The sequence below is a fragment of the Lemur catta genome, chromosome 7 (genome assembly GCF_020740605.2).
Source record: "Lemur catta isolate mLemCat1 chromosome 7, mLemCat1.pri, whole genome shotgun sequence".
Lineage (NCBI taxonomy): Eukaryota > Metazoa > Chordata > Mammalia > Primates > Lemuridae > Lemur > Lemur catta.
Window position 1 is genome coordinate 106,123,335 of NC_059134.1, and position 16,874 is coordinate 106,140,208.

The 16,874-nt window shown below is 64.6% G+C and overlaps 1 protein-coding gene across 5 annotated transcripts; it reads left to right on the forward strand.

Annotated features, from left to right (window-relative positions):
• Nucleotides 1-1,887: 1,887 nt before the first annotated feature.
• Nucleotides 1,888-15,496, forward strand: TNNT3 (troponin T3, fast skeletal type). 5 transcript variants are annotated; one of them, XM_045556842.1, is made up of 11 exons: nt 1,888-1,907; nt 3,159-3,176; nt 3,369-3,383; nt 9,485-9,492; nt 10,712-10,828; nt 10,918-10,995; nt 11,260-11,373; nt 11,461-11,570; nt 11,718-11,808; nt 13,932-13,972; nt 15,252-15,496. In XM_045556842.1, the coding sequence occupies exons 5-11, from the start codon at nt 10,745-10,747 to the stop codon at nt 15,304-15,306; spliced, it is 573 nt and encodes a 190-aa protein (XP_045412798.1). In that variant the 5' UTR covers nt 1,888-1,907; nt 3,159-3,176; nt 3,369-3,383; nt 9,485-9,492; nt 10,712-10,744; the 3' UTR covers nt 15,307-15,496. The 5 variants fall into 5 exon arrangements, with proteins under 5 accessions (XP_045412798.1, XP_045412796.1, XP_045412797.1 ...); XM_045556840.1 differs by lacking the exons at nt 1,888-1,907; nt 3,369-3,383 and adding an exon at nt 7,170-7,188 and having other exon boundaries at nt 9,444-9,492; XM_045556841.1 differs by lacking the exons at nt 1,888-1,907; nt 3,159-3,176; nt 3,369-3,383 and adding exons at nt 4,441-4,652; nt 7,170-7,188 and having other exon boundaries at nt 9,444-9,492.
• Nucleotides 15,497-16,874: the final 1,378 nt, after the last annotated feature.

The following is a 16,874-nucleotide window of genomic DNA, read 5'->3' on the forward strand; positions in this document are numbered from 1 at the left end:
GGAGGCCACGGGGTTCGGGGGGCGGCCCCCACGGGCAGAGAAGGACCCGCAGAGCTGGGGGCCCGGGCGCAGGCGCAGCCGGGCTTGGGCAGCGGCGGACTGTGCACTGAGCCCCCCACGCTGCCGGGCTGAGTAGAGGCTGCGACTTGAGGGGGCGGTAGAGCCCCGGGGAGAGGCTCTGGGATGCGAGAGCCGCACGTCCCTGGAAGAGGATTCGCAGATATCTGCTGGTTAATTTTGCATGGCGCTTAAGTTGCTCTGGGAAAATTAACATTTTTGACAGAGGGTTTGGAAAACAGTTCCCACCTTAGCAATGGGATGCAAACGCATTTTTAGCTGATGAACGTTTGTTTTTCTTATACGAAGCTCCCTGGGGAGACCGTAACTATTGTCTTCAAGTGAGCTGCAGTGTGTTGTAATGGTCTTTGTTTTTTGAAACCCTGGGCCAACATGCTGATGCAGCTGTGAGCATTCCCAGGCCCCGCGGCCCCCAGCATGTGCAGCAGCCAGCTCACGGAGACGGTCCCCAAGCACACTGGCCCAATGCCGCCGCACCTGGACGTGGGCAGCCAGCCCCAGGCACAGAACGGACAGTGACAAATTCAAGCACATCCACGGGGCCTGGGAAAGCAGGAGGAACACGGGGCTGTCCCCGGGGCTCACACAGCACACGTGCAAGCCACGCAGGCACGGGGCGGGGGGCGCACAGAGAAACAGCCGCCCTCGGCCCCAGCGAGCTCAGGGGAAGGGAGATACAATGGCCCCTGCTCCGGGGTTTGGAAGAGGGCTCCTCAGAGGGCCGTGGGGGACACACAGGAGATGCTGGGGCACCCACAAAAACAGGCGGCCCTCGAAGGAAGCCAGGAGGTGCAGGAGGACTTAGAGGGGCTCCCACAGGGCCTGGTGGGGCAGGCAGGGAGAGACGGTCCGGTCACCCATCTGTGGAAGCCCGGCTCGGTCAGCGAGGGGCTCCCAGGGAGCGCCCCAGCCTAGGCCCACTGAGCAGAGACCACCAAGAGGCTGGTTCTAGCTCAGATCAGCAGGACTTTGCCAGAGTCGGGCGTCAGGGCCTGGACAGGCACTCTGCACTCGGGGTCCCTCCTCATATGCCACAGAGGGGACGTCTGCCCCGGTGGGGGTGGACACCGTGGCTGTCCGGCATTCTGTGCAGCTCCCTCTGGAGCCAGGCAGGGGGGCCAGAGTGTGGGGCGAAGAGGGCTGGGTGGGGGCCGTGAGGAGGCCTCGAGTGCGTGAGGTAGACACGCCCGAGGCGGAAGAGCTGGCCCCGACCCCGTGCGTGGATGTCCCCTTACAGCCCACCCCCCACCCGTCCCAGCACTTCTAAACCCAGGCAACTCCAGCGTCCTCTCGGCCCTTTCTCTCCGCAGAGACAACCCAGCCCCACCATGTCTGACGAGGAAGTGTGAGTACCAGTCTGAGTGCCGCCTCCTCGCCCAGCCCAGGGACCCGACCCCTGGCTTGTGTGCAGAGTCTGGGGGACACGCTGACGTTTGCTGCACAGCTGCCCCTGCAAAGCCACCTCACTCTTCTCTCTCTCCCCCTCCCCGCCCCCCCACCCCTCGGCGCACAGTGAGCAGGTCGAGGGTGAGTGTCCCACCTGTTCTCTTCTGACTTGCACCACTAGGCGGGAAGGCCACACTGGCGCAGGGGTGTGGGTGTGGGTGGCCGGCCCTGCCCTGGGCCCCTGGCCTGGGAGCCCTAGATGTGCGACATTCCATGGGTGAGCTCTGGGGCGACCCCCCTGGAAATGGCCCGGCGCCTGAGATGGGGCCACACCTCAGGCCCGCCCTGTGCACCCCCGGCTCACAGCGCAAAGCTGTCAGCGAGGGCTGGTGGCCCCGAGGGGCCTCCCCGTCCTGTCCCTCTCTGCATCCTTTGTGCCTGAGGTAGGATGAGGGCACCCAGCGCGCACAACCCCTTCCCCAAAGCCACCACTATCGCCAGAGGCTTGGTCCCCTCCAGTGCCAGCAGCCCCTTTGGGTCCGAGGACCCCCGGTGCCCCCCTGGCTGGGGGAAGCCGCTGGCCGGTGCAAGCGTGGGCACCCTGGCTCCCCCACCGCCCCCTGACGCGGCCCCTCTCTCTGTTCTATCTGACACAGAGCCCTACGAGGAGGAAGGTAATCTTGGCGCCCCGAGGTCCCCAGACCTCCCGCCTCTGAACCCTACCCCTCCCCTGCTTGGTGCCTGCAGCCCCACCCAGGCCTTCTCCGCCCCCCGGTTTGGCCTTAACTCCCCTCTTCCTCACCATTACTTCATCCTAACAGCCAGCACCAACCAGCGATCTGATTAACAATTAGTGACACACTTGTTTTGTTGGTGATTAATGACTAACCTCTCATCTCTGTAATCAATTCGTGTGCACTCGTTGACTGTTCTCTAACACTTCACCAGCCGGCGTCCACGGCTAGCCCTCACTCGGGCTAACGTCTAGTGCCTCGTGTGCACGGCCTTCCGTCTCCTCAACGCCCGTCTCTGCCTGTCTGCGTGTCTCTCAGTGTCTCTGTCCCTGTCTCTCTGCGTGTCTCTCAGTATCTCTGTGTGTCTCTCAGTATCTCTGCACGTCTCTGCCCCTGTCTCTCTGCATGTCTCTCAGTGTCTCAGCCTCTCTCTGTCTCTGTCTCCTGGTCTCTCCATGTCTGTGTCTCTCAGCCTCTCTCCACGCCACCCAAGCCCAAGCGGCAAGCGCGGGTGGAGTCCGGAGAGCCCCTTGCGCAGGCCGGGTGTGGTCTGCGGGCACCGGGGCGTGCCGGGCAGGCACGGGTGGGCGGGAACGCCGGGCACAGGTGCACCTGGGAACGGTGCGGAGCTGCGGTTCTCGGGCCCCACGGGCACCACTGCGGAGCCCCTGGCACTCGCTCCACTTGGGCGTGCGGAGTTCTGGGTGCTGTTTTGAAAATATTTTGAAAACACATGGGTACCTAACAATGGGAGCAAAACCTTTCTTTTTTCTGCCGAAAAGGTGGAAAGACGCATTCCTGAGTGGCCCTGGGGCGGCCGTGGCGAGAGCCTTTGCTCCCAGGCTGGCTGTGGTGGGCCAGCCCCCTGTCCTCGCCACCCCAGTGCACCCCTCTAACGACTGTCCTTCTTCCCTCTCTGTGCACCCGCCGCCTCCTGCTTCTGGCTTCTCCCACCCACAGAGGAGGCCCAGGAGGAAGGTAAGTGGGGTCCAGGACCCCGGCCCCCACGGCCCCCAGGCCTCCTGGCCCCGCTGACCTCCACCCCACCGCGACACTCCACCGGGTCGTTGCCCCAGCCCCCGCCCCGCCTCTAAGGACGTGCCGTGTGCTCCTGTCTAACCCTCTCTCTCTCCTCTCTGCGGCCCTCAAACCCTGGCTCCTTCGCTGCAGAAGTCCATGAGGAAGGTACGAGGACACAGGACTTCTGGTCCCCATGTGGGGCCCGGGGCCTGGCTGGAGCCCGTGTGGGGTGGGGGAGGGGCAGGGAAGCCACGAGGCACCAGTCAGCCAAGGGGCCCCCACATGTGGCCCCCGAGTAACCCACTAACCATGGCAATGCTTGACCAGGGAGGGCCCGGGCCCCCGAGGGTGGGACCCTTTCCCACACGTCCACGGAGCACAGCCAGGGCCCCTACCAGGAACATGCACTTCCCGGGCTGGAGGGGGCTGGGCTCCAGGTTGGGAGGGTGCCCCGAGCACAGGGGCAGTGGGGAGACTGCAGGACCAGACAGAGGCCAGCCTGGCCCCTGCCCCAGGTGGGGAACCGAGAGCCCGGGGTGGCGTCTGACCCTGGGCTGGGCCAGATCTCGGGGAGAGGAGGCAGACGGAGCCCCGCACCTGGCCGTGGGGCCAGCACACCAGCCCAGCCAGCCAGCCTCCCTCGAGCATCCCCCTGTACCCCCAGCAGGGCCTGCCACAGCCCTCTGTCGTGGGACTCCTCAGGGCACGGCCAGGCGAGGGGCGGGGCACAGGCTGGGGTCCCGTGCTCAGGACAGTGGATGAGCCGCCACCCGTGCCCCGGGCTGCCAGCACCTCTGGAGGCTGGAAACCACCCCATGATGGAAGGGAAGGGAATGGGTGCTCCTCTCTTGGGGCGCAGGAAATGGGGCTGTCCTGGGCGTGCCACCCCAGCCCTCTGTGGCTCTGCTTCCCTGGGCCACAGGCCCTGCCCTCCCGTCCTGGCGCCAGTCCCCCAGGCTGCAGCTGGACGCGTGGGCCTCGCAGCCCCAGCGGAGGCAAGCCGGTCCTTCTGGGGCCCCAGGACGGACAGGAGGTCGGGGGAGCAAGGACCAGGTCCCCATAACCAGAGCGGTCATGAGGCATCACCACAGTGGCAAAAGCCAGCATCCCAGACTAGCCCCTGGGCCTCAGTTTCCCCATCTGTGGGACAGAACATGCTGGGGGTGGACTCAGGTCTCTGAGCCCCTCCTGCCCCGAGATTCCGAGAGCAGGTGGCGGGACGTGGAGACGTGGGGACGTGGGGACGTGGGCCCGGGCGGGGGCGGCACCTGGGCTAACTCTGTCCCGCTTGCTTCCCGCATGCCCCCTCCTTGGCCTCGAGTGGCGATGGGCTGTTTTTCCATTAACCTCGGATTCCTTTCTCCTTTGACCTCTGACCCTCGGTTTTGCCTCTTGTTCCATGGCCCTCCTTAGTCCATGAAGTTCATGAACCAGGTATGTGACATGACTTCAATGCCACATGGGCACATGTGGTCAGTGTGGGTGTGCCAGGAGCCGAGAAGGAACAAGAGGGCCGCGTAACCCACTCACCCTGGTTCTGCTCAGACCCCGCTACCCCAGCCCGACCTCCTCTGCCCCTCAACTCACGCTGGTTCTCCTGGTTCTCTCTCCCTCCCGCCCCTCTCCCCCCACGGTGCTGCCCTGCAGAGGAAGTCCAAGAAGGTACGCCAGCGCCCCTGTCCTCCAGGCCGGAGCCCCCCTTCCCCCCTTCTGTCCTTCCTTCCTCTCTCTCTCCCACCTTCCCTTCATGACTGACGTTCACCACCACTGACTAACCCTGTTCTTGCCCCTGGGTGGGGACAGAGTGGGGACCCTGGCTCAGATGGGACTGGCTGGCGGGGGGCAGGCCTGCTCCTGGTCTCCCTGGCAGAGAGCAGTCAGGGGCTTGTGGTCAATGAGGTCGCTTTGGGGCCACCAGAAGGAGGGTGAAGCACGGGGTGTGGCCAGCCTGGAGGTTGTGTGCAGAGCAGGCTTTGGGAAGGTGATGCTGGGTCCACTGGGACCCTCCGGATCCACTAGGGTGGAGTGGCAGAGGCAGGGAGGCAGGCCCTGCCCCAGTTATCCAGCCAGAGCAGGGAAGTGGAGGGAGGGGTGAGGCTGCAGGGAGGGGGAGGGGCGAGTGGGTGAAGCTGAGGCCCAAGGCAGGGACGTGGGGACGGGAACAGCCGGGGGCCATGCGTGCAAAGGAGCAGTCAGTCAGGGCCCAGCATCCCACCGGCGCCCGAGCCAGAGCCAGACACGCCCGGGAGCGGGTCGGCCCTGGGTGGGCCCTGGGTGGGCCTGCCCTCCCCGTGCCCCTGGGTGGGGGTGCGGGAGCTGCACACTGAGGTCAGGGGTCCGGGTCGGGGAGCTCTTCCAGCCCCTCACTCACAGCCCTGGTGGGCTGCGGGGCTCCCCCCGCCGGGCCTGGCCCCTGCAAGTCCTCCTTCCCCGGCCCGTGCGGAAGAGGAGAGCCAGCCGAGGGTGGGGTGACTCCCGGGCCCCGCAGGTGGGAGGTGTCCAGGAGACAGCCCGTGGGCTCACGGGGCACCAGGCCTCCCTGGAGCCAGCACCGAGGCCAGACAGTGGGGGACAGACCCAACGGACAGACGGATGGATGGGGTGCTGGGGGCCGGAGCAGGGAGGCAGGCCCCGGGGCCGCTGTGTCGCTTGGCTGCATGGCTGTCTTCCCCACCCCCTCCGTCGCCCTGGCCCCACCCCACGGGGCCTCGGTCAGGGGCTGCTTTCAGCAAAGTCCGCGGCAGGGAGGGGTCTGGGCTCCCGAGGACCCCCCGGGGCAAGGGCACAGTCGCTGCAGGTCAGGAGTGCCTGTGGGTGGTCGGGCCTGGGCTCCCGCCCGCTGAGGGGGCCACAGTGGACGTTCTCGACTCCAGTGGGGGCTCCGTGGGCTGGGGCTGGCAGGGGCTGGGCGTGAGGCCATGGACAGAGGCTGTCACAGGCTGAGGGGCCGAGAGGCTCGATGAACATAACCGTCTGGGACTCACGGGGTTCAGCTGGACCCTGAAGCCCCGAGCCAGGAACTGCCCAAGGGCAGAGGCTGCACCCACCGCAGCCAGAAAGCTCCAGGTCAGGGAGGGTCTCGGATTCCAAAGTCAGCCCTGCCAGACCCATGGGACAGACCAGAGGCGCAGATGCAGGGGACAGCCAAGGGACAGCACCCCTGGCCCTTCTGGGTGAGGTCCTGTGTCCCTCCCACGCTTCACTACGCCTTCCTGGCAGGGGTCCCCTGGGTGCCACTGGCCACCCGTCCACAGACAGCAATTCTCTGGCCCCAGCTGGGGGCGCTCCTGGGGTCCAGGCAGAGGTGCCCGCAGGCAAGAAAGGGTCCAGGAGACAGGGCCCCTGCCCACTGGCCTGCCCCCCTGCAGCTGCGCGGCTTTTCTCTTGCACGTGCGCTTGTGCCGCAGAGGAGCCATAGAAGGACCTGGAAGGTTGGGCCCCGGCTCTGCCCGCAAGGGTCAGAGAGGACCTGCTGGGCCTCTCTCCGCCTGGCACGGGCTTGGGTGCCTCGCCGCTGCACAAGGAGGGCAGACGGGGGGCCCTGGCACCTGTCGGGGTGACTTCTCCTAAGCCCCTTCTTTCCCCGTTGCCCTGACCCCCTGTCCCCGGAGTCTCCTCCTCCCTCCCTCCCCCCTTCCCGCCTTCTGAAGTGCTGCACCCTCATTTCTCTTCTTCCTCCCCTCCCTTCCTCCTGGCCCCACGTCCTGAGCCCTCCTGGGGAACACCAGGGGCTGTCACAGGCCTGGATGCAGACAAGACCCTCTTGTTTTGGGGGGTGTGGGGGGAGGGGGACAGTGAGTTCAGCCGGAGACGCAGGCGGCCCCAGACAGGGCCCAGGGAGCCCCCAGCAAGGTGGTCCCGGGCCCCGGTTGAGGTGCTGTCTGGCGGCTGCAGTGCCCGGTCCACTCTCACCGTCTCTCTCTCCTCCCCATGCTGTGCGGTGGTGACCAGAAGAGAAGCCGAGACCCAAGTGAGTGTGGCGCCCGGGCAGAGCTGGACGCTGAGTGTGTGCGGGGCGGGTGACTGGGGCAGGCCGGGCGCAGGCCCGGAGCCAAGCTTGGAGGAGAAGCCCAAGCGTGTGGCCCGACAGGCCCAGGGTCGCCCAAGAAATGGACTCCAGGAGTGCAGGAGGGTGTCTGCCGGGGTCCTCCAGCGTAGGCAAGGAGGGCTTCCTGCAGGAGGAGGCCACCGACCAAGGAAGGAGGGGGTGCTGCAGGGTGGGGAAGAGTCAGGCAGGGAAGGGGAGGCGGGGGTTGGGGGGGACGGGCTCCTCATGACCCCGCCGAGCCCAGCCACACTGTGGGGTCTCCCAGGACCACAGATGTGAAAATAGACAGGAAGTGGGTGGTGGGAGGGAGAGGGGGTCTCGCCCAGAGCCCCCTTCGGAACGGCGCCTTCGCAGTGCCCCACGTAGTCGGCCGCGCAGGGGCTGCTGGGCCCCTTTGGGCAGCGGTTCTCCCGATGACAGCCTTGCCCGGCTTGCGAGGGTTTCGGGGACACTCGTTCAGTGTGGCTCTGCCACGTTCCTGCTCCCACGTGGGAGCCGCAGCCCCTCGAGGGAGGAGCGGGACTGTGCCCGGGGCCGGCGCGTCTCTGTGCTCTGCACTTGGCTCTCTGCAACTCTGAGCAAAGCAGCGCACGGTCACGAGATACTCTCTCGTTTTAGAAAAATTGTTTGTATTTTCATTATGAAAATAAAACACCCCATTAAAGGAAATTTGGAAAATACGTAAAAGTCAAACGAAGAAAAAAAAATAATCTCTAACTCCCCCGCCCGGCCGGCCAGACCGGGAAGGAGCAGGAAGAGGCGGAAGGCCCTATTTCTTCCTACTCTTTTTCCACGCAGAGGGCTCGGAAAAAAAGATTTAAACTCTGTGCTGTTTTTCAAACATCATACTGTCTATACGACCTTGAATTCTGCCTTTTTAAGATTTAGCACTATTCATAAGTATTTTTCCATGTTTTTACATCGTCTTTTCAAATATTTTGAATGGCCACATAATATTCCATCAATTGGACAAACCATAATTTTCCTACCCGCTCCCCCGTCGCCGGCTTCCCCGGTGTTTGACCGTCATAAATAACGCTGGGTGGGAGCGCCGTCCGTCTCCAGGGTTATTTCCCTGGGCAGGCGCCCAGCGCTGGAATTACTGGGTCAGAGAGGACGAATGTTCTTACGACTCCGGCACCGCTGCCAAATTGCTTTCCACAAGGGCCTGGCCAAGGCCGGCTCCTACGTGGGCCGTGCGGGGCCTGCGCCCCACACCCCTCAGCGAGGACAGAAGCCTGCTTTGACGTCGGCCCCTGATGGATGAGCAACGGCCTCGCACGGTCGCTGCACCCCACATTCCGCCGCGGCCGCGCTCACTGCCGCCTTTCTTCCCCAGAACGGGCGGCTTGTGCGCCGCGCTCATTTATCTCTGGCGGAGGCGTCTCTGTGTTTTCTTAATCATCAGTTTGCATAAGGATATAAGTCTCCTCTGTATTTGCTGAAAATATTTTTTTAGACTGCTTTTTTTGGGTGAGTTTTTTTTTTTTTTTTTTTTTTTGCCTCTCAATTTTTGGTTTTCTCACAGGCATGAGTTTTTCATTTGCACGGAGTCATCTGGCTGTCTTTCCCGCACAGGGACCTGGTGCTTGGAGCTTAGAAAATCCTTTCCCACTCCAGTTTTTGATCAATATTCCGTTCCACGTTCTTCTATGGCTTGTTTTAAAAAATTGCTGTTGTTTTAACTATTTGCTCCGTCTGGAATGTATTGGTGGGAGGAGGGGTCGTACCCCAGCCGGATGGGGGCCCCACTTCCTCTTCCAAGAGCTTTCTTCCCAGCCCCCTCCCCCTTCCTCCGGCCCCCCAGAAAGAAAGATTAAAGAGCGGCCAGAGAAACTCGAAGGGTCGTGCAGCCCACCCTGGCCACGGGGCCTCCAATCTGGCTGGGCCAGCTGTGTCTGTCCCTGTGTGTGGGAGAGAAACCGAGTGCCCCTGGGCAGGTGCGGGGAAGCAGCACTGGAGCGTCCAGGGGCTGCAGAGTGGGTGGCAGTGAAAGGTGGACCCTTCTCGAAGGGGCCAAGCACTGCCGGGAGGGCAGGTTGTAAATCTGACAAGAAGTTCAGGCCAGGTGCCCTCAGCTGGTGCGGGGCCTGCAGCTGCAGCCCGGGGGGCCAGACCACCCCTCCAGGAACGTCTCCAGTGGTCCCTGCTCACCAGCCTCTCTCTCTCCCCCTCAGACTCCCGACTGCTCCTAAGATCCCAGAAGGGGAGAAAGTAGACTTCGATGTAAGTTTGTGAAACTCAGATTGACACAGCTACCACCCCCACACCCCAGCCCTCTGGCTCCAGGTTGGGGCTCAGAAGTTCATCTCTTCCGAGTAGACAGAGTGGGGCTTCCTGGTTCCAGGCAATGCTACCATAATTCACCCCTGGACCAGAGGATTCTCCCCTAAGAATAGACATCTGTCTTCCCTTCTCTCCCATCTATTCTTCTATCCATTCACCCACCCACTCATCCATCCACCCACCCGCCCAGTCACTCATCCATCCACCCACCCACCCATCCACTCATTCATCCACCCACCCATCCACTCACCTACTCACCCACTCATCTATCCATCCACCTATCTACCCATCTACCCACTTATCCACTCACCCAGCCACTCATCCATCCACCCATCTACCCATCTACCCACTCATCCACCTACCCAGCCACTCATCCATCCACCCACCCACCCATCCACTCACCTACTCACCCACTCATCTATCCATCCACCTATCTACCCATCTACCCACTTATCCACTCACCCAGCCACTCATCCATCCACCCATCGACCCATCTACCCACTCATCCACCTACCCAGCCACTCATCCATCTACCCACCCACCCATCCACTCACCCAGTCACTCATCCATCCACCTATCCACCCATCCACTCACCTACTCACCCACTCATCCATCCATCCATCCACTCACCCATCCATCCATCTACCCATCCATCCACCAACTCATCCATCCATCCATCCATCCATCCACCCATCCAACCACCTACCCATCCATCCACACACCCACTCTTTCATCCTCCCACCCCTCCATCCACTCATCCACACTCTCACCCATCCATTCATCCACCTACCCATTTCTCCAACCCACCCCTACATCCACCCTCCCATGCATCCACCCACACATCCATCTCTTCCTCCATCCATCTGTTCACACACCCACCCATCTCTTCATCTAAAACACCTGTCTCACTGCAGTCTTCCCTCTGCCAGGCCACGCAGGGCCCCTGGGAAGATGGGCAGAGCTGAGGCAAAGCCAGCCCGTGCCAGGGGTGGCAACAGCCTCTTGTCTGGGCAGAGCCTGGGCTTCCCCACAGGAAGGGCACCGTCCCTGCCTGTGCCAGGCCCCTGGGAGGACAGCAGCCATGAGGGTGTGGGGAGGATGGAAGGCCCCTTGCCACTCTCAGCTTGCATGGTGGGCACAGATCCTCTCCCACCCACAGGATATCCAGAAGAAACGCCAGAACAAGGACCTCATGGAGCTCCAGGCTCTCATTGACAGCCACTTCGAGGCCCGGAAGAAGGAGGAGGAGGAGCTGATAGCTCTCAAGGAGAGAATCGTGCGTGTGGGAGGCTCCGCTGCAGGGGGTGCTGGGCACCTCAGGGACCGGGGTGGGCCCGGCTGGGCTGACCACGCCTCTGGCCACAGGAGAAGCGTCGTGCGGAGAGAGCTGAGCAGCAGAGGATTCGCGCGGAGAAGGAGCGGGAGCGCCAGAACCGGCTGGCGGTGAGGACGGTGCCCGCCCCTGACGCTGAGCCCCGGGCCCTGAGGAATGCAGGGTCTCGGCCCCTCCTCTCCTGGGGAGTCCCACCACCAGTGGCCAGTGATCAGAGCTGCTGGCCAAAGCCCTGCCCCACGGACCCCTTGCAAGACCCTGGCCAGGACGCAGAGCTCCCTTCCGGTGCATTCTAGGCCAGGGTGGGTCCTTGACCCCTGCCCAGAGCGCCTGCCCTCGCCCCACCCTGAGGGCTCGGGGACGGGTCTCCGCAGGAGGAAAAGGCCAGGCGGGAGGAGGAGGACGCCAAGAGGAGAGCCGAGGACGACCTGAAGAAGAAGAAGGCTCTGTCCTCCATGGGAGCCAACTATAGCAGCTACCTGGCCAAGGTGCGCGCGGGCACAGGGCGGGAGCTGGGGGCCGCCGCCGTCCGCCGCCCCTCCTGAGGCCAGGCTGCCCCGACCTGTCCCGGCCAGGCCGACCAGAAGAGAGGCAAGAAGCAGACGGCCCGAGAGATGAAGAAGAAGATTCTTGCTGAGAGACGGAAGCCGCTGAACATCGACCACCTCAGCGACGACAAACTGAGGTGAGGGAGGCTGCCCCGGCGACGCGGCATGGCGGCCGGGTGGTCCGGGGCTGTGTGGCCATTCCCGTGGCCGCAGGAGGACAGCAGGGGCCTGGACGTGGCCTGTGTGGCTTCTGCAGCCAGGCCTCACCTCGTCCACCTCCCCAGGGACAAGGCCAAGGAGCTCTGGGACACCCTGTACAAACTTGAGACCGACAAGTTCGAATACGGGGAGAAGCTGAAACGCCAGAGATATGACGTGAGTGCAGGCACCGCCGCCAGGGGGCACCTCCCTGTGTCCGCGTCGTCACCCCTGCCCGCCTGGCGCCCTGGGGCTGAGAAGCCTGTGCGGCCATCACCACTGTCCCCACAGTCCCCACTGTCCTCACTGTTCCCAGTGTCCCCACTGTCCCCAGTGGTCCCATTGTCCCCACTGTCCCCATTGTCCCGTGGCCCCACTGTCCCCACTGTCCTTACTGTTCCCAGTGTCCCCACTGTCCCCAGTGGTCCCATTGTCCCCACTGTCCCCATTGTCCCCCGTGGCCCCACTGTCCCCACTGTCCTTACTGTTCCCGGTGTCCCCACTGTCCCCAGTGGTCCCATTGTCCCCACTGTCCCCATTGTCCCCCGTGGCCCCACTGTCCCCACTGTCCTTACTGTTCCCGGTGTCCCCACTGTCCCCAGTGGTCTCAGTGTCCCCACTGTCCCCATTGTCCCCTGTGGCCCCACTGTCCCCACTGTCCTTACTGTTCCCAGTGGCTCCACTGTCCTTACTGTTCCCAGTGGCCCCACTGTCCCCACTGTCCCCAGTGGCCCTACTGTCCCCACTGTCCCCGCTGGCCCCAGCCGTGGCCCCTGTCCTGCTGGGGCCTGTCCTCCACCCTGCAGTGGGGCCGCCAGGAGGGAGCGAGCTGCAGAGTGGCATCAGGGCCCGTTTCCAGAAGCCCCGGCTCTCAGGAAGCCCCAGGTGGCCGAGCTCACCTCTGGGGCACCAAGTCCCTCTGCTGCAGGGGCGTCCCTCCCTTGCAGCCTCTGCCACCAAGACGTCTACTTCCCCAGCGCAGGCGAGAGGGCGACACCCTCCTCTACCCTCGCTGGGAAGGGGGCTGCCCCCCTGGGGCGGCCTGGGGGGCTTAGGAAGGGGAGAAACCTTCCCGGTGGGCTCTGCGGGGGGCAGAGTTGGGGCCAGGGAGGCCTGCGGGGCACTCTGTGCAGCCGGGGGCCATCAGGGCATCTCCCACTCTCTGAAGCCCCACGTGGGCCCGCGGTGGGGTGCCAGTCTCGAGTGACAGTGCGCTTGGTGCAGACACAGACACCTCCAGCTTCGCCATCAAAGCCGCGTTGCCCACCCCTCACGCCCGCAGGGTCGCTGGGGAGGCAGTTCATGCTCACGGGCCTCCTAAACTCCCACAGGCACATCCCAGTGCCTCAGGTGCTCAGGGCAGACCATCATCCATCTGTGCCTCGGTTTTCTCACCTCTAGCAGAGGCAGGGCGTGCCCCTCCCAGAACTATCCCAGGAGGAGATGCGCCCCTGCAGGCCGGCATGGCCCAGGCACTGGGGACAAGTCCTGAAGGGGCTGGCCCTGGGATGGGCCTCACCACACCGTCCCAGAGTGAGCCAGGGACCCTCCACCTCCGGGTGCACTCAGTCCACGTTGGTCCCAGGGGCTCAGAGAGCCTGGAGGGCCATGGCCAGGCTAGGCCAGTGCCCAGCGGGGCCTAGAGGCCATGCTGCCCATCCAGCCACATAACCGTCTTGGTCTCTCTAGATCATGAATGTCCGGGCCAGGGTGCAGATGCTGGCCAAGTTGTAAGTAGCGGAGCCCCGTGGCCAGGCTCATGTGTGCAGTGCACGGCCAGCCTCTCGCATGGCAAGACCTGGGTGGCCCAGGATGCTGGCGGCAGGGGGCCCAGCGCCTCCTTCCTGCCCCTCCTCCCTCGGCCTGTGGCCTGGTGGCTTCTGAGCCACCCTTGTTGGCAGGTGAGGAAGGGCTCCACCCCTAGCCAGGCGCAGCAGGAGGGCTGCCACCACGAGGCCTGGAGCTCCGTGGCCAGGAGGGAGCTGGGGGCTGGGAAGGAGGGGCCTGCGGGCCTCCCCCACCGGCCACGCCACGCCCCTGCCCCGCATCCCGCGCGGGCTGGAAGGTAAGTGGCCGGCTCCAGAGCTGCGTGTGTGGGAGCCCAGGCCAGGCCAGTGCAGGCGGCCAGAGTGAGTCCGAGCCACGCGCCCGAGGGCCACGGAACCAGGACACAGTAAGGGAGTCGAGCGCCCTGCGGCGGCACAGGAGGCCTGGGGCAGCAGGTCCAGCTCGCACCACGGCGAAGCAGGGCGCCCGCCCGCCGGCCCCGGGCGCCGCAGTGAGTGGCTGTGTCCTTGCAGATCACCAACCTCAGGAGCCGCATCGACCAGGCCCAGAAGCAGTGAGTAGCCTCGGCCGGTGCCCGCTCGGCCGTTCCAGCCGACCCCCGAACCGGGCTGGCGGCGGCCTCGGGCCAGCATGTGCAGGGCCCACGGCCCCTTCTCACCCGCACCGGCCGCCAGGAGGAGGGAGCCGGGTGGGGCCTCCGGGACACCCTCCCCGGGTCCGCACTGGCTGCAGGGAGCGGCCTGGCCCAGCCAGCCTGGCCGTCCCACAGCCACTCAACCTCGAGGGTGACCAGGCAGGGAGTCGAGAGGCTGGGCCCTGTCAGCAGCCCTCTGTGACACTTAGCCAAACCACCAATTCCTCAGGGTGGTGACCCCTCTGCCCATGACACTGTGTCCCCATGGGCAGTGGATCCTCTAGGACAGCTGCCCACCACGTGGGCCTGTACCCAGTGTCCAAGGTGACCTAGTGCTGGTGCCCACCGTGTAGCCAGTTCACGTGCCCCCAGGACCCCACGTTCTGGGGGCTCCTTGGAGGTTCAGTGTTTCCTGGGATTCCCTCCCTCCTCCCGCGAGCCGGCTGGCTTGCGCACCAGGGTGGGCTCCTTGTCCACGAAGTGTGGCTGGGGGGGCAGGCACACCGCCCTGTCCCTGTAGTGAGGTCCCGGCTCATCGCAGCCCCTTCGAAAGCCAGCGGTGCAGTGCTGTGTGTGTGCGCGTGTGCATGTGCATGTGCATGCGTGTGAGGTGCTCAGGAACGCATGTAAGGGCACAGCCCTCACCAGCCAGGGCTCTGCGCGGGGCGGCCCCCAGGGCTCAGGTGCTCTCGTCCCCCCACCTGCCGTGCACCTGACCAGCACACAGCTCCCTCCTGGCCCGTGCAAAGGGCCGCAGACAGGCGGGTCGGCCCCTGGGGACCACTGCCCCCAGGCTGCTGTCCAGAGGGGCACAGACTCTTCTCGGGTGAAGCAGCTGGGAAGGTGACAGTCACCTGCTGTGACAGCCTTCCCCCCGGGGGCCTGTCTGCAGGGAGGATGAGGGGCTGGGCAGGTGTAGAGGGTCCTGGCTCGCCGTGGCAGCCCCTCCTAACACGCTAACCGCCCAGGCTGTGGCGAGGCCCGGCACAGGTGAGTGGGCACTGCTGCACTGAAGCTGGGTGTGTGTGCCAGGGAAGTCGGGGACGGGCCGTCCCCCCAGCAGTCAGGTGGGCAGAGTGGTCGGGCTGGGGTCTGCCCTGGCCAGCCCAAGGCTGTGGGCCAGAGGGGGCCTGGCCTCGCAGGGCTGCCCTCCACGGCTCGGCCGGACACTCACCAGCAATCTGCTTCCCGTTTGCAGCAGCAAGAAGGCCGGAACCCCGGCCAAAGGCAAGGTCGGTGGGCGCTGGAAGTAAGGGGGCGGAAGAAGCCCCCCGAGGCAGAGACCCTGGGCCCTCACTCCCTCCCAGGCCCACGCGCGGCACTCCTCATCCTCCAGCCCCTGCGCCGAGGCCCCCTCTGTGGCTCTGTGAGAATCCTGGGGACGCAGGGGCCATCCCGGAGTGCCCCCTGCATCTCTGTCCTCGCTGTCCCTGTCCCCTGGGGTCTGTGAATAAAGCCAGCAGACTCCCCTCCTCCGGCGTGTGCTTGCTCACAAATGGGGCCCTCGGGGAGACTGCTGAGTGGGGAGGGGCTGCCTGTGGGCAGAAGCGTCCCGGTGGGTGCCCCCCTCAGGGGCCAGCTCAGGAGAGGACTGGTCACATACGTCACCTGCCACCATGGCCATGCCGGACGGTGCCACAAGCATGGGGCCCAGACGCCCCACCTGCACTCTGCCCGCGGCTTTCACTCCAGAATGCCCCCCGTGTCCCCTGCCCCAGCCCACATGCCCCTCCACTCTCCAATTCAGGGGGCTCTTTGCTTGGCCCGAGAAGCCCCCGCCCACTGGCAGCAGTGGGGGCAGCGCGGGCAGCGCCATGGGACACCGCAGGCTCCCCCAGCAAGGGGGCAGACGCTGCGCGAGCCCCTCACACAGGTTGCGCCCCGCGCTCGCGGAGCCCGCCGCATGGCAGGGTGAGGAATGCAGACAGCACATTTCCCACCAGACAGCGAGCACGGCAGACACAGATGGCTTTTTCTATAGCACAGAGAGCACAGTGCACAACTGTGTAATAAATGCGCAAATCCTGACCAAACAGAATTATGGAAAATATAAATCACAGAAATTGGATCAAGACGCAGGGCCTCGCACAGCAGAGCATTCATGGAGGAGCGTTGTGAGCCCAGAGCCGCCTCCCCAGCCAGGCTCCGGCCAGGTGGTCACGTCTGGGAGGCTGCTGTGGGGGTCGGGAGGGGCGGGGGAGGGGGCCGGGGCGGACGGGGCTGGCTGGGGCCCTGCGGACACAGTGGAAGCCCCGGATAGCACACGCACACGGACGTGCATGCCACACACCCGCCCACGACCCTCTCACAAACACGACTTGTACCTGCGTGGCCACCCTTGAGCACACATGCGTGACCACCGGCAAGCACACGCAGGCCGTCTCTCCTGCAGAGGCGACACACACCCCACATGCCCGCAAGCGCTCGCTCCTCCACACGCACGGCAACACCCCCAACCAACACACGCACACCTCCTTGCACCCCAAGGCAGGTGTATACAGCAGGTTTAAGTGCGCTGCGCGTGCCCATGCTCTGCTCCAGCAATGCAAAGGTGGACACTGCAGTGTGCTGAGCCACGGGGCCCAGCCACCCGGCGTCACCAGCCTGGCTGCACAGCCTTGCTCTGAAAGGCACCCGCGTGCCACAGGGGCAACACTCATGCTGGTGACAGTGACAGGGCTTGGGTCTCCGGCAGCCGGTGATGCACAGCACTCATGAGGTCACAGCAGATGTGTTATCTCAGGGCAGCGAGCGAATCCGCGAGTGGAGCACACGTCCCAGGTAACCGGTAGACCGGGGAGGCCCAGCACGGGGTGGAAGG

Bases quoted from the DNA above. Each gene is read 5' to 3' on its own strand.
- TNNT3 (XM_045556842.1), top strand. From the start codon at position 10,745: ATGGAGCTCCAGGCTCTCATTGACAGCCACTTCGAGGCCCGGAAGAAG. The intron at 10,996-11,259 runs GTGAGGACGGTG...GGGTCTCCGCAG, and splicing joins AGCGCCAGAACCGGCTGGCG to GAGGAAAAGGCCAGGCGGGA. The intron at 11,571-11,717 runs GTGAGGGAGGCT...CCACCTCCCCAG, and splicing joins CTCAGCGACGACAAACTGAG to GGACAAGGCCAAGGAGCTCT.